The 13,851-nt window shown below is 56.2% G+C and overlaps 1 protein-coding gene across 1 annotated transcript in view; it reads left to right on the top strand.

Moving 5' to 3' along the window:
• LOC150059305 (maestro heat-like repeat family member 5) overlaps positions 1–13,155 on the top strand; it is a 31,657-nt gene extending 18,502 nt beyond the window's left edge. Inside the window, exons 24-27 of the mRNA XM_090338782.1 lie at positions 1,002–1,124; positions 12,539–12,641; positions 12,752–12,826; positions 12,957–13,155. Of these exons, the coding sequence (XP_090194908.1) occupies positions 1,002–1,124; positions 12,539–12,641; positions 12,752–12,826; positions 12,957–13,054 (399 nt within the window). The 3' untranslated portion in view covers positions 13,055–13,155. The remainder of the gene's footprint in view (positions 1–1,001; positions 1,125–12,538; positions 12,642–12,751; positions 12,827–12,956) is intronic.
• The last annotated feature ends 696 nt before the right edge of the window (positions 13,156–13,851 follow it).

Raw genomic sequence — 13,851 nt, 5'->3', positions numbered from 1 at the left:
CACACACCACACACACACACACAGACACACACACAGACACACACACAGACACACACAGACACACACACACACACACACAGACACACACACACACAGACACACACACACACACAGACACACACACCTGGACTTATCCAGGAGCCAGCATTGGCTGCTCTGCCTGCAGCCCTCATCACCACCCCCTCCCCTCCACACACACACACAGACACACACACACACACACACACACAGACACACACAGACACACACACACACACACACACACACACACAGACACACACACACACACACACACACACACCTGGACTTATCCAGGAGCCAGCATTGGCTGCTCTGCCTTCTCTTCCTCTCTTTTGACCAGTGTGAAACACACCAGTTTGTACTCTGTCTTTCAGTGCATTGTCTCCACAAAAGCCCCACCCCTGCCAGGACCCCAGAGCCACAGAGACCCGGGCTTTGTGGGTCAGGTCACTGTGGTGCACGCCAGCCTCTGGGAGCACTCGCCCCCCCCCCCTTACAGGGGCCTTGCGTCTGACTAGAGACCTGAGCCCACCTCTACCTCCCAAGCACAGGACAGGCCCCACCCCTGAAGGCCATGGCACCCGCTTTCTGTGCCACTGGCTCTGGGGACCTGTCCCCCCATCATTGCAGGCCTCCAGGAGGGGGGCCTCACCGTTGGCAACCAGATAATCCGGCGCAGCCCCTCCTCCACTATAAAAAGACTTAGAATGAGTAAACCCCTCCTCCAAAGCCAGCATCCCAGTGACTCTTCCTCGTGGCCTTGGTGCCACCTTATTGCCTGGAAGGAGAACTGGGAAGGCAGGTGACCAGGGGGCTTTCTGGAAGCCTCCTGGGTGGGGTGGGGGTGGCGGTTACAGCTCTATGGTGGCAGCAGCCGCTTGGGCCCTGGTGGCCTGAAGTAGCATGGGGGTATCTGGGAGGGGTGAAGAGGAACAAGGGAGACAGGAAAGCCAGGTGACCTCACTCCGCTCCGCTCACAGAAGGCCAAGCTCACGTTCCTACGCTGCGCCATCCTGCAGAAGTGGGAGTTCCGGAAGGAGCTGTTCAGCAAGCTGGCCTGGGGCCAAGGGCTGGGTGCAGAGAATGACATCTTTATCTACATGGTGAGGCCTGGAGTGGCCCTAGGGGGGTTGTGGGGGGGGGGCTGGGCAGCCCTCACTGCAGGAGCCCTGAGGGAGGAGAGGCTGTCCTGAGTGCCTCAGCCCCCAGGATGAGGCACCACCTTCCATGCTGGGGCTCAGGTGTCCAGTGCGGACGGCTGAGGGCAGGGCCAGAGCCTCTGCCCCCAGAACCTCCCAGGCCCAGAGGTGCTAGTGGGTAGGAAACACCTCTTCCCTCCCTACAGGCAGGCTGACCTGTCAGAGAGCAGGATGGTGGGCCCTGACTCTTGGCCAGAGCAAGGTCGTGCTGGGTGGGTCATGCTGTATGCCCCTGGGGTCTCCAGGGCCCATGAGCTGGAGTACATTGCCTGGCTATGGTCCCTGGGCCCTGAGACCTTTGCCTTCCTTCCCCTTCCTGCACAAATGTGCCCCAGTGAGCAATCACCTGATTCAGACTGCACAGAGCCACGCCTCTGTGGCAGTCAAGGACAGCTAAAGGTTATAGCTGGAGCAGACCAGAACAATGGACAGAAGAGCAGTCCTGGAGGGCCTCTTGCAGGAGGTGCGGCCTCAGCTGACCCAGGAGAGGCATGACCATTTTCTTTTGTGGGGAGCTGCCTGGGCTTGAGGGTGAGGTGGGCAGGGGCAGCCATAGCCCAAGAAGCCTTCCCTCCCTAACCCCAGGTCACATGCAATCACCTAGACACGTGCAGAGGCCTCACACTCCACAGACAGACTACTGGACAATTACTTGTGTTCCAGCTGTTTGCACAGGGGATTATGGTCCTGGTCCAGTCAGATCTGCTCCATTCTGTGGCTCATCCTGTGGGGATAGGGTGAGAAGTGTTCTGAGCTACCTGTGAAAAGCCTTGCAGAATGGAGGTCCTAGACTTTCAGAAGGGGCTACTTCCGTGAGCTCCCCTCTGTGGGAGCTGGTACTGTTTCCAGACTGCATGCAGTGGCATCACATGGCCACTACAAGGCCTGAGTCCCACCACCATGCCAATAGTATAGGGCTGCATGGCAAAGGGACAGGCTCAGAGAGTACAGACCCAGATCATAGAGCAGATTTGGTGGCAGGCTCAGGGGGGAGCATGCAGCAGCTATGGGGAGGGGAGCAGATGTGGAGTGGTAAGGAAGATGTGGACATGGTGAAGCAGATAAAGAGGTGGCTGGGAGGATGAGGAGGTGGAGGAGTGCGAGTTGATGTGGAACAGATGGAGCAAATGAGGAGGTGGTGGAGTAGATGAGGAGGGATTGGAGCAGATAAGGAGCGGGGCAGATGAGTAGGTGGTGGCGTAGATGAGGAGGAGGTGGAGCAGATGAGGAGGTGGTGGAGCGGATGAGGAGGTGGTGGAGCAGATGAGGAGTTGGTGGAGTAGATGTAGAGTTGGTGGAGTAGATGAGGAGGAGGTGGAGCAGATGAGAGGTAATGGAGCAGATTTGGAGGTGGTGGAGCAGATGTAGAGGTGCAGGAGTAGATGAGGAGGAGGTGGAGCAGATAAGAGGTGGTGGAAGAGATGAGGAGGAGGTGGAGCAGATGAGAAGGTGGTGGAGTAGATGAGCTGGTGGAACAGATGAGGAGGTGGTGGAACAGATGAGGAGGTGCTGGAGTAGATGAGGAGGAGGTGGAGCAGATGTGGAGGTAGTGGAGCAGATGTGGAGGTGGTGGAGCAGATGAGGAGGTGGTGGAGTAGATGTAGAGTTGGTGGAGTAGATGAGGAGGTGGTGGAGCAGATGAGGGACTGGAGCAGATGAGGAGGGGGGGAGATGAGGAGATGGTGGAGCAGATGAGGAGATGGAGCAGATGAGGAGGTGGTGGAGCAGATGAGGAGGAGGTAGAGCAGATGAGGAAGAGGTGGAGCAGATGAGGAAGAGGTGGAGCAGATGAGGAAGAAGTGGAACAGGCATGGAGGTGCTGGAGCAGATGAGTAGGTGGTGGAGTAGATGAGGAGGTGGTGGAGCAGATGAGGAGTTGGTGGAGTAGATGTAGAGTTGGTGGAGTAGATGAGGTAGAGTCGATGAGCAGGTGCTGGAGCAGATGAGGAGGTGGTGGAGCAGATATAGAGGTGCAGGAGTAGATGAGGAGGTGGTGGAGCAGGTAAGAGGTGGTGGAAGGGATGAGGAGGAGGTGGAGTAGATGAGGAGGTGGTGAAGCAGATGAGGTGGTGGTGGAGCAGATGAGGAGGTGGTGGAGCAGATGTAGAGTTGGTGGAGTAGATGAGGAGGTGGTGGAGCAGATGAGGAGGTGGTGGAGCAGATGAGGAGGTGGTGGAGCAGATGAGAAAGGTGGTGGAGCAGATGAGGAGGTGATGGAGCAGATGAGGAGGTGGTGGAGAGATTAAGAAGTGGTGGAGCAGATGTAGAGGGGGTGGAGTAGATGAGGAGGAGGTGGAGCAGGTAAGAGGTGGTGGAATAAATGAGGAGGAGGTGGAGCAGATGAGGAGGTGATGGAGCAGATCAGGAGGTGGTGGAGCAGATGAGGAGGAGGTGGAGCAGATGAGGAGGTGGTGGAGCAGATGAGGAGGTAGTGGAGCAGATGCGGAGATGGTGGAGCAGATGAGGAGGTGGTGGAGCAGATGAGGAGTTGGTGAAGTAGATGTAGAGTTGGTGGAGTAGATGAGGAGGTGGTGGAGCAGATGTGGAGGTGGTGGAGCAGATCAGGAGGTGGTGGAGGAGATGTAGAGGTGTTGGAGCAGATGAGGAGCTGGTGGAACAGATGAGGTGGTGGAGCAGATGAGGAGGTGGTGGAACAGATGAGGTGTTGGTGGAGCAGATGAGGAGGTAGTGGAGCAGATGAGGAGGTGGTGGAGTAGATGTAGAGTTGGTGGAATAGATGAGGAGGTGGTGGAGCAGATGTGGAGGTGGTGGAGCAGATCAGGAGGTGGTGGAGGAGATGTAGAGGTGTTGGAGCAGATGAGGAGCTGGTGGAACAGATGAGGTGGTGGAGCAGATGAGGAGGTGGTGGAGCAGATGAGGAGGTGGTGGAGCAGACGAGGAGGGACTGGAGCAGATGAGGAGGTGGTGGAGCAGATGAGGAGGTGGTGGAGCAGATGAGGAGGAGGTGGAGCAGATGAGGAAGAGGTGGAGCAGATGAGGAGGTGGTGGAGTAGATGAGGAGTTGGTGGAGCAGATGAGGAAGTGGTGGAGCAGATGTGGAGGTGGTGGAGCAGATGAGGAGGTGGTGGAGCAGATGTGGAGGTGGTGGAGTAGATGTAGAGTTGGTGGAGTAGATGAGGAGGTGGTGGAGCAAATGTGGAGGTGGTGGAACAGATGAGGAGGTGGTGGAGCAGATGAGGAGGTGGTGGAGTAGATGTAGAGTTTGTGGAGTAGATGAGGAGGTGGTGGAGCAGATGTGGAGGTGGTGGAGCAGATGAGGAAGTGGTGGAGCAGATGTGGAGGTGGTGAGGTAGATGTAGAGGTGGTGGAGCAGATGAGGAGGTGGTGGAGTAGATGTGGAGGTGGTGGAGCAGATGAGGAGGTGGTGGAGCAGATGTGGAGGTGGTGGAGCAGATGAGGAGGTGGTGGAGCAGATGAGGAGGTGGTGGAGCAGATGAGGAGGTGGTGGAGCAGATGTGGAGGTGGTAGAACAGATGAGGAGGAGGTGGAGCAGATGAGGAGGTGGTGGAGCAGATGAGGAGTTGTGGAGCAGATGAGGTGGTGGAACAGATGAGGAGGTGGTGGAGCAGATGTGGAGGTGGTGAACAGATGTGTAGGTGGTGGAGCAGATGTGGAGGTGGTGGAACAGATGAGGAGGTGGTGCAGCAGATGAGGAGGTGGTGGAGCCGATGAGGAGGTGGTGGAGCCGATGAGGAGGTGGTAGAGCAGATGAGGAGGTGGTGGAATAAATTAGGAGGTGGTGAAACAGATGAGGAGGAGGTGGAGCCAATGAGGAAGTGGTGGAACAGATGTGGAGGTGGTGGAGCAGATGAGGAGGTGGTGGAGTAGATGAGGTCGTGGTGGAGTAGATGAGGAGGTGGTGGAGCAGATGAGGAGGTGGTGGAATAAATTAGGAGGTGGTGGAGCAGATGAGGAGGAGGTGGAGCCAATGAGGAAGTGGTGAAACAGATGTGGAGGTGGTGGATCAGATGAGGAGGTGGTGGAGTAGATGAGGTGGTGGTGGAGTAGATGAGGAGGTGGTGGAGCAGATGAGGAGGTGGTGGAGCAGATGAGGAGGTGGTGGAGCAGACGAGGAGGGACTGGAGCAGATGAGGAGGTGGTGGAGCAGATGAGGAGGTGGTGGAGCAGATGAGGAGGAGGTGGAGCAGATGAGGAAGAGGTGGAGCAGATATGGAGGTGCTGGAGCAGATGAGGAGGTGGTGGAGCAGATGAGGAGGTGGTGGAGCAGATGAGGAGGTGGTGGAGCAGATGAGGAGTTGGTGGAGTAGATGAGGAGGTGGTGGAGCAGATGTAGAGTTGGTGGAGTAGATGAGGAGGTGGTGGAGCAGATGTGGAGGTGGTGGAGCAGATCAGGAGGTGGTGGAGGAGATGTAGAGGTGTTGGAGCAGATGAGGAGCTGGTGGAACAGATGAGGTGGTGGAGCAGATGAGGAGGTGGTGGAGCAGATGAGGTGGTGGTGGAGCAGATGAGGAGGTAGTGGAGCAGATGAGGAGGTGGTGGAGTAGATGTAGAGTTGGTGGAGTAGATGAGGAGGTGGTGGATCAGATGTGGAGTTGGTGGAGCAGATCAGGAGGTGGTGGAGGAGATGTAGAGGTGTTGGAGCAGATGTGGAGCTGGTGGAACAGATGAGGTGGTGGAGCAGATGAGGAGGTGGTGGAGCAGATGAGGAGGTAGTGGAGCAGATGAGGAGGTGGTGGAGTAGATGTAGAGTTGGTGGAGTAGATGAGGAGGTGGTGGAGCAGATGTGCAGGTGGTGGAGCAGATGAGGAGGTGGTGGAGCAGATGTGGAGGTGGTGGAGCAGATCAGGAGGTGGTGGAGATGTAGAGGTGTTGGAGCAGATGAGGAGCTGGTGGAACAGATGAGGTGGTGGAGCAGATGAGGAGGTGGTGGAACAGATGAGGTGTTGGTGGAGCAGATGAGGAGGTAGTGGAGCAGATGAGGAGGTGGTGGAGTAGATGTAGAGTTGGTGGAGTAGATGAGGAGGTGGTGGATCAGATGTGGAGGTGGTGGAGCAGATCAGGAGGTGGTGGAGGAGATGTAGAGGTGTTGGAGCAGATGAGGAGCTGGTGGAACAGATGAGGTGGTGGAGCAGATGAGGAGGTGGTGGAGCAGATGAGGAGGTAGTGGAGCAGATGAGGAGGTGGTGGAGTAGATGTAGAGTTGGTGTAGTAGATGAGGAGGTGGTGGAGCAGATGTGGAGGTGGTGGAGCAGATGAGGAGGTGGTGGAGCAGATGAGGAGGTGGTGGAGTAGATGAGGAGGTGGTGGAGCAGATGTGGAGGTGGTGGAACAGATGAGGAGGTGGTGGAGCAGCTGAGGAGGTGGTGGAGTAGATGTAGAGTTTGTGGAGTAGATGAGGAGGTGGTGGAGCAGATGTGGAGGTGGTGGAACAGATGAGGAGGTGGTGGAGCAGATGAGGAGGTGGTGGAGTAGATGTAGAGTTTGTGGAGTAGATGAGGAGGTGGTGGAGCAGATGTGGAGGTGGTGGAACAGATGAGGAGGTGGTGGAGCAGATGAGGAGGTGGTGGAGTAGATGTAGAGTTTGTGGAGTAGATGAGGAGGTGGTGGAGCAGATGTGGAGGTGGTGGAACAGATGAGGAGGAGGTGGAGCAGATGAGGAGGTGGTGGAGCAGATGAGGAGTTGTGGAGCAGATGAGGTGGTGGAACAGATGAGGAGGTGGTGGAGCAGATGTGGAGGTGGTGGAACAGATGTGGAGGTGGTGGAGCAGATGTGGAGGTGGTGGAACCGATGAGGAGGTGGTGCAGCAGATGAGGAGGTGGTGGAGCCTATGAGGAGGTGGTGGAGCCGATGAGGAGGTGGTGGAGCCGATGAGGTTGGTGGTGGAATAAATTAGGAGGTGGTGGAGCAGATGAGGAGGAGGTGGAGCCAATGAGGAAGTGGTGGAACAGATGTGGAGGTGGTTGAGCAGATGAGGAGTTGGTGGAGCAGATGAGGTGTTGGAGCAGATGAGGAGGTGGTGGAGTATATGAGGAGGTGGTGGAGAAGATGAGGAGGAGGTAGAGCCGATGAGGAGGTGGTGGAGCCAATGAGGAGGTAGTGGAGCAGATGAGGAGGTGGTGGAATAGATTACGAGGTGGTGGAGCAGATGAGGAGGAGGTGGAGCAGATGAGGAGTTGTTGGAGCAGATGAGGCGTTGGAGCAGATGAGAAGTTGGTGGAGCAGATGAGGAGGTGGTGGAGTAGATGTAGAGGTGATGGAGTAGATGAGGAGGTGGTGGAGTAGATGAGGAGGAGGTGGATCCAATAAGGAGGTGGTGGATTAGATGAGGAGGAGGTGGATCCAATGAGGAGTTGGTGGAGCAGATGAGGAGGTGGTGGAGCAGATGAGGAGGTGGTGGAGTAGATGAGGAGGTGGTGGAGCAGATGAGGAGGAGGTGGAGTAGATGAGGAGGTGGTGGAGCAGATGAGGAGGAGGTGGAGTAGATGAGGAGGTGGTGGAGCAGATGAGGAGGTGGTGGAGTAGATGAGGAGGAGGTGGAGCCAATGAGGAGGTGGTGGAGCAGATGAGGAGGTGGTGGAGCAGATGAGGAGGTGGTGGAGCCGATGAGGAGGTGGTGGAGCCGATGAGGAGGTGGTGGAGTAGATGAGGAGGTGGTGGAGCAGATGAGGAGGTGGTGGAGTAGATGAGGAGGAGGTGGAGCCAATGAGGAGATGGTGGAGCAGATGAGGAGGTGGTGGAGCCAATGAGGAGGTGGTGGAGCAGATGAGGATGTGGTGGAGCCAATGAGGATGTGGTGGAGCAGATGAGGAGGTGGTGGAGCAGATGAGGAGGTGGTGCAGCAGATGAGGAGATGGTGGAGAAGATATGGAGGTGTGGAGCAGATGAGAGGTTATTGAGCAGATGAGGAGGTGGTGGAGCAGATGAGGAGGTTGTGGAGTGCCGACACCAGCCGGCTGCAAATGAGGGTTCGCAGATTGGGATTCCTTAATTAGGGGGCAGGGACTAGGAAAAAATAGAAGAGAGACAAACAGATGGTTCGGGAGGGCTACATCCCAAGTCAGCAGGGCAAGAAAGCTGTGAGCTCAGGACTGCCATCTAAGACTGTAGCTCAGTTTATTTCAAGTTCTGACCTTAAATACTCTTCTTAAAACTAGGGAACTGCCAGAGGCTACATTCATACAAAATAGTAATCAAGTCACAAATAGGATAAATGAAAAGAGGTTAACATTGCCTAAAGTCATCATGATAGGAAGTGATTGACATTGCTTAAAGTTATCATGATAAGCACTGATTGACTTTGCTTAAAGTTATCATGATAAGAACTACTTCCTTGTGTGCACAATTGTGTAGGTCCAAGCTCACTGACCCCTTGTCGGTCACTGACCTTATAGTCGGTCCCCAACAGGGGAGAAGATGAGGAGGTGGTGGAGTAGATGATGAGATGGTGGAGCAGATGAGGAGGTGGTGGAGCAGATGAGGAGGTGGTGGAGTAGATGTGGAGGTGGTGGAGTAGATGATGAGATGGTGGAGCAGATGAGGAGGTGGTGCAGCAGATGAGGAGGTGGTGGAGTAGATGTGGAGGTGGTGGAGCAGATGTGGAGGTGGTGGAGCAGATGTGGAGGTGGTGGAGTAGATGATGAGATGGTGGAGCAGATGAGGAGGTTCTGGAGCAGATGAGGTGGTGGAGCCGATGAGGAGGTGGTGGAGTAGATGAGGAGGTGGTGGAACAGATGTGGAGGTGGTGGAACAAATGAGGAGGTGGTGGAGTAGATGAGGAGGTGGTGGAGTAGATGTGGAGGTGGTGGAGCAGATGTGGAGGTGGTGGAGCAGATGAGGATGTGGTGGAGCAGATGAGGATGTGGTGGAGCAGATGTGGAGGAGGTGGAGCATATGAGGATGTGGTGGAGCAGATGAGGAGGTGGTGCAGCAGATATGGAGGTGGTGGAATAGATGAGGAGGTGGTGTAGCAGATGAGGAGGTGGTGGAGCAGATGACTAGGTAGTGGAATAGATAAGGAGGTGGTAGAGCAGATGAGGAGGTGGTGGAGGAGATGTAGAGGTGGTAGATTAGATGAGGAGGAGGTGGAGTCGATGAGCAGGTGGTGGAGCAGATGAGGAGGTGGATCCAATGAGGAGGTGTTGGAGCAGATGAGGAGGTGTTGGAGCAGATGAGGAGGCGGTGGAGCAGATGAGGAGGCGGTAGATCCAATGAGGATGTGATGGAGCAGATGAGGAGGTGGCGGAGAAGATATGGAGGAGGTGGTGGAGCAGATGAGGAGGAGGCAGATCTAATGTGGAGGTGGTGTAGCAGATGTAGAGGTAATGGAGTAGATGAGGTGGAGGTGGAGCAGATAAGGAGGTGGTGGAATAGATGAGGAGGAGGTGGAGCAGATGAGAAGGTGGTGGAGCAGATGAGGAGGTGGTGGACCAGTTGTGGAGGTGGTGGAGCAGATGAGTAGGTGGTAGAGTAGATGTAGAGGTGGTGGAGCAGATGAGGAGGAGGTGGATCCGATGAGGAGGTGGTGGAGCAGATTTGGACATGGTGGAGCAGATAAGGAGGTGGTGGAGTAGCTGAGGAGGTGGTGGAGCAGATGACTAGGTGGTGGAATAGATAAGGACATGGTGGAGCAGATGAGGAGGTGGTGGAGTAGATTTAGAGGTGGTAGAGTAGATGAGGAGGAGGTGGAGTCGATGAGCAGGTGGTGGTGCAGAAAAGGAGGTGGAGTTGATAAGCAGGTGGTAGAGCAGATGAGGAGGTGGTGGAGTAGCTGAGTAGGTGGTGGAGCAGATGACTAGGTGGTGGTATAGATAAGGAGATGGTGGAGCAGATGTGGAGGTGGTAGAGTAGCTGAGGAGGTTGTGGAGCAGATGACTAGGTGGTGGAATAGATAAGGAGATGGTTGAGCAGATGAGGAGGTGGTGGAGTAGATTTAGAGGTGGTAGAGTAGATGAGGAGGAGGTAGAGTCGATGAGCAGGTGGTGGAGCAGAAAAGAAGGAGGTGGAGTCGATAAGCAGGTGGTGGAGCAGATGAGGAGGTGGTGGAACAGATGAGGATATGGTGGAGCAGATGAGGAGGGACTGGAGCAGATGAGGAGGTGGTGGAGTAGATGAGGAGGTGGTGGAGCAGTTGAGGAGGTGGTGGAGCAGATGAGGAGGAGGTGGAGCAGATGAGGAGGAGGTTGAGTAGATGAGTTTGGAGCAGATGAGGAGGTGGTGGAGCAGATGAGGAGGTGGTGGAGTAGATGTAGAGGTGGTGGAGCAGATGAGGAGGTGGTGGAGCAGATGAGGAAGTGGTGGAGTAGATGTGGAGGTGGTGGAGCAGATGAGGAGGTGGTGGAGTAGATGTGGAGGTGGTGGAGCAGATGAGGAGGTGGTGAGTAGATGTGGAGGTGGTGGAGCAGATGAGGAGGTGGCGGAGTAGATGTAGAGGTGGTGGAGTAGATGAGGAGGTGGTGGAATAGATGTGGAGGTCGTGGAGTAGATGAACAGGTGGTGGAGCAGATGAGGAGGTGGTGGAGCAGATGAGGAGGTGGTGGAGCAGATGAGGAGGTGGTGGAGTAGATGTGGAGGTGGTGGAGTAGATGTGGAGGTGGTGGAGCAGATGAGGAGGTGGTGGAGCAGATGTGGAGGTGGTGGAGCAGATGAGGAGGTGGTGGAGCAGATGTGGAGGTGGTGGAGCAGATGAGGAGGTGGTGGAGCAGATGAGGAGGTGGTGGAGCAGATGAGGAGGTGGTGGAGCAGATGTAGAGGTGGTGGAGTAGATGAGGAGGTGGTGGAATAGATGTGGAGGTCGTGGATTAGATGAACCGGTGGTGGAGCAGATGAGGAGGTGGTGGAGCAGATGAGGAGGTGGTGGAGCAGATGAGGAGGTGGTGGAGTAGATGTAGAGGTGGTGGAGTAGATGAGGAGGTGGTGGAATAGATGTGGAGGTCGTGGAGCAGAGGAGGAGGTGGTGGAACAGGTGAGGAAGTGGTGGAGCAGATGAGGAGGTGGTGGAGGAGATGTAGAGGTGGTGGAGCAGATGAGCAGGTGATGGAGCAGATGAGGAGGTGGTGGAGCAGATGAGGAGGTGGTGGAGCAGATGAGGATGTGGTGCAGCAGATGAGGAGGTGGTGCAGCAGATGAGGAGGTGGTGGAGCAGATGAGGAGGTGGTGGAGCAGAAGAGGAGGTGGTGGAGCAGATGAGGAGGTGGTGGAGCAGAAGAGGAGGTGGTGGAGCAGTTGGGGAGGTGGTGGAGCAGTTGGGGAGGTGGTGGAGCAGTTGGGGAGGTGGTGGAGCAGAAGAGGAGGTGGTGGAGCCGTTGGGGAGGTGGCTGGCACAGAAGGGGAAGCACAGGTAGAGTGGACTCACCAACCTCCCATTGACCCCCAGCAGTTCTGTGTCTGAGCTCCGTTTCCTACTCCATGATTTCATGTGGGTGGTTTGTCAGTCTGTCTCCTGAATCCTGAGGTCTCCTTGCGGGACTTTGTCTTGTATAGTTCTAGGCCTTCCTGTGTGTGGCTGGCATAGTGGCTTCAGCTGGCCTGGTCTTTTGCCTTGAGTTCTCACTTCCACAGATGTCACCTCCTGCAGCTCCTGGCGGCCTGAGCTCAACTGACCTGTGCTGACTCACCCTCTGGGCATCGGGGACTCTGTGGCCCCCATGCTGCACTCGGGGGGATCCTTCCTGGTATCTGATGGCTGCAGACCAGCGTGACTGTTACCTAGAAGGCAGTTCGCTCAGTGCAAACCCCATTGCTTGTGTGGCCTCTGCCTGAGTACTGTGTCCTCTCCAGCTCCGCTGGAAGAGAGCTTTCTTCTGGCCTCTGCCCACTCCTAAGTCCCTGCAGCCTCAGGCTGCCCCGTCTGCCATGTCCTGGGCCTGGACAGGGTCAGCCCGAGCCTTGGGTGGAGAGCCAGCCTCGTACAAGGTTTGAGCACTCCATTACGTGTGAGTGCTCACACGAGGTATGGGTGCCTGGAGACCGGGCGTGCCGTGGTAACATGTAAGTGTTCAGCTAAATAAATGTGAGGACCCCGGCGGGACGTGAGGGCTCCTGTTCTGAGCGCTTCTGCTACGTGTGAATGCTTCCAGGAAGTGTGAGGGCTCCTGTCGAGTGGGCTCTAATTAAGTGTTGGTGTAAGAGCTCTGGTTATGTCTAACTGCCTAGATAGGTGTGTGGGTAGCGGGCCCCAGGGCCTGGGCTTGGCCCGGCCTCCTGACTGAGCTCAGCTGCCCCCCTCCCCTGGTAGTGGAGGAGGGTGACCTGCTGGGCCGCCTGGGGCGTCGGGTGGAATCCTGCCCTGGACAACGGGCGCAGCTCCGGGCTGGCCTCAGGCTCTCTCCTCCCCCAGGTAGAGAGCAACTTCGGCAGCTACCACCAGTTCCTCATGCAAGCCTTTACCTACCTGGGCAGCCCCCAGAACAACCTGAAGGTGGCAGCCATGAAGTTCATTGGTAGGTACTGATGGGGCCGTGGCCAGGCCTCCAGGCCTGGGGTCTGGGCCCAGAGGGTGGGCAGGAGCGCAGGCAGGGGATGCCCACCACCTGCCGCCCCTGCCCGCCAGGGGCCATGCTGCAGGACTACTTCACCGACCTCTGCTTCTACTTGAAGAAGAGTGATGTGAAAACCCTGAAGAAACGTGAGCGGCTCCTGTGGCCCGTGGGTGGCCTGCGGGAGGCGCCTGGGCTGTGGATGTCAGGCCTGAGGGCAGGCTGCGTCCCCACGCTGCCACAGCTGGCCGCACAGCCTGACCTGTGTTCCCGCTGCAGACCTGGAGGCCCTCAGCCAGGACTCGGACTCCACGTGCCGCAGGTTCTACCAGAGGTCCTTAGCAGACATCATGGAACTGTCCTACTACGTGACCTGAGCCGCACACAGCTCCGCCCTGGCCCCGCCGTCTTTGTCCCCATCCCTGTCCACGTTGTTGTCCTTGTTGAATTCTATCTTTATTAAATACTGACAAGAGTCCCATGGCTTCTCCGGCCCTGCCTTTCCCTGCATGGCCTGCGTGCCCAGAAGCCAGAGGCCTTGAAGTGGGAGGAGCCTGTGCTTGAGCCCTCCCAATCTGTTGGGTGTTCTTTAGGCAGAGGACAGAGCCCTGGACTCAGGGGCTGGAGCTGTCACCTGCAGGAAGATCCTTGAGCTGGAACTCAGGGCCTGGGTACTGCCCTGAACTTTATCCTCTCAAGGCTAACCTCCTCACACTTGAGCCCCAGGTCCTGCTCCACTTCTGGATCTTTGGGTGGTTAACTGGGGACAGGAGTCTTATAGTCATTCTTGCCCACGCAGGCTTTGAACCGTGATCCTCAGATCTTAGCCTCTTGGGTAGCTAGGATTACAAGCATGAGCCACCACACGGGTGCCTGGCTGGCAGGGAGAATGTGATTATTAAATCTTTATGTCCAAATTAGATAGCCAGTCAGACCTCCAAAACAAGACTATTCTGGAAGCAGATAGCCAATTCTCCACGGCTCCACCATGGCAGAAAGTACCCTACGGGGTTAAACAAGTAAACAAAGCAGGCTCCCTACCGACATGATTTACAGAGAGGAGCCCTCCTTCCAGCTCCCGCCAGCTGGCATGGGTGCTAGGAGAGGCAAGCCACACTTTACCTGTACCCAGCCAAACTCAACTCACACATGAAGGCAGAACGAACACCAGAAC

The sequence above is a fragment of the Megascapheus bottae genome, chromosome 9 (assembly GCF_031878675.1).
Source record: "Megascapheus bottae isolate mThoBot1 chromosome 9, mThoBot2.hap1, whole genome shotgun sequence".
Lineage (NCBI taxonomy): Eukaryota > Metazoa > Chordata > Mammalia > Rodentia > Geomyidae > Megascapheus > Megascapheus bottae.
Note: the sequence above shows the minus strand (reverse complement) of the source record. Positions and strands in the feature narration are given on the sequence as shown.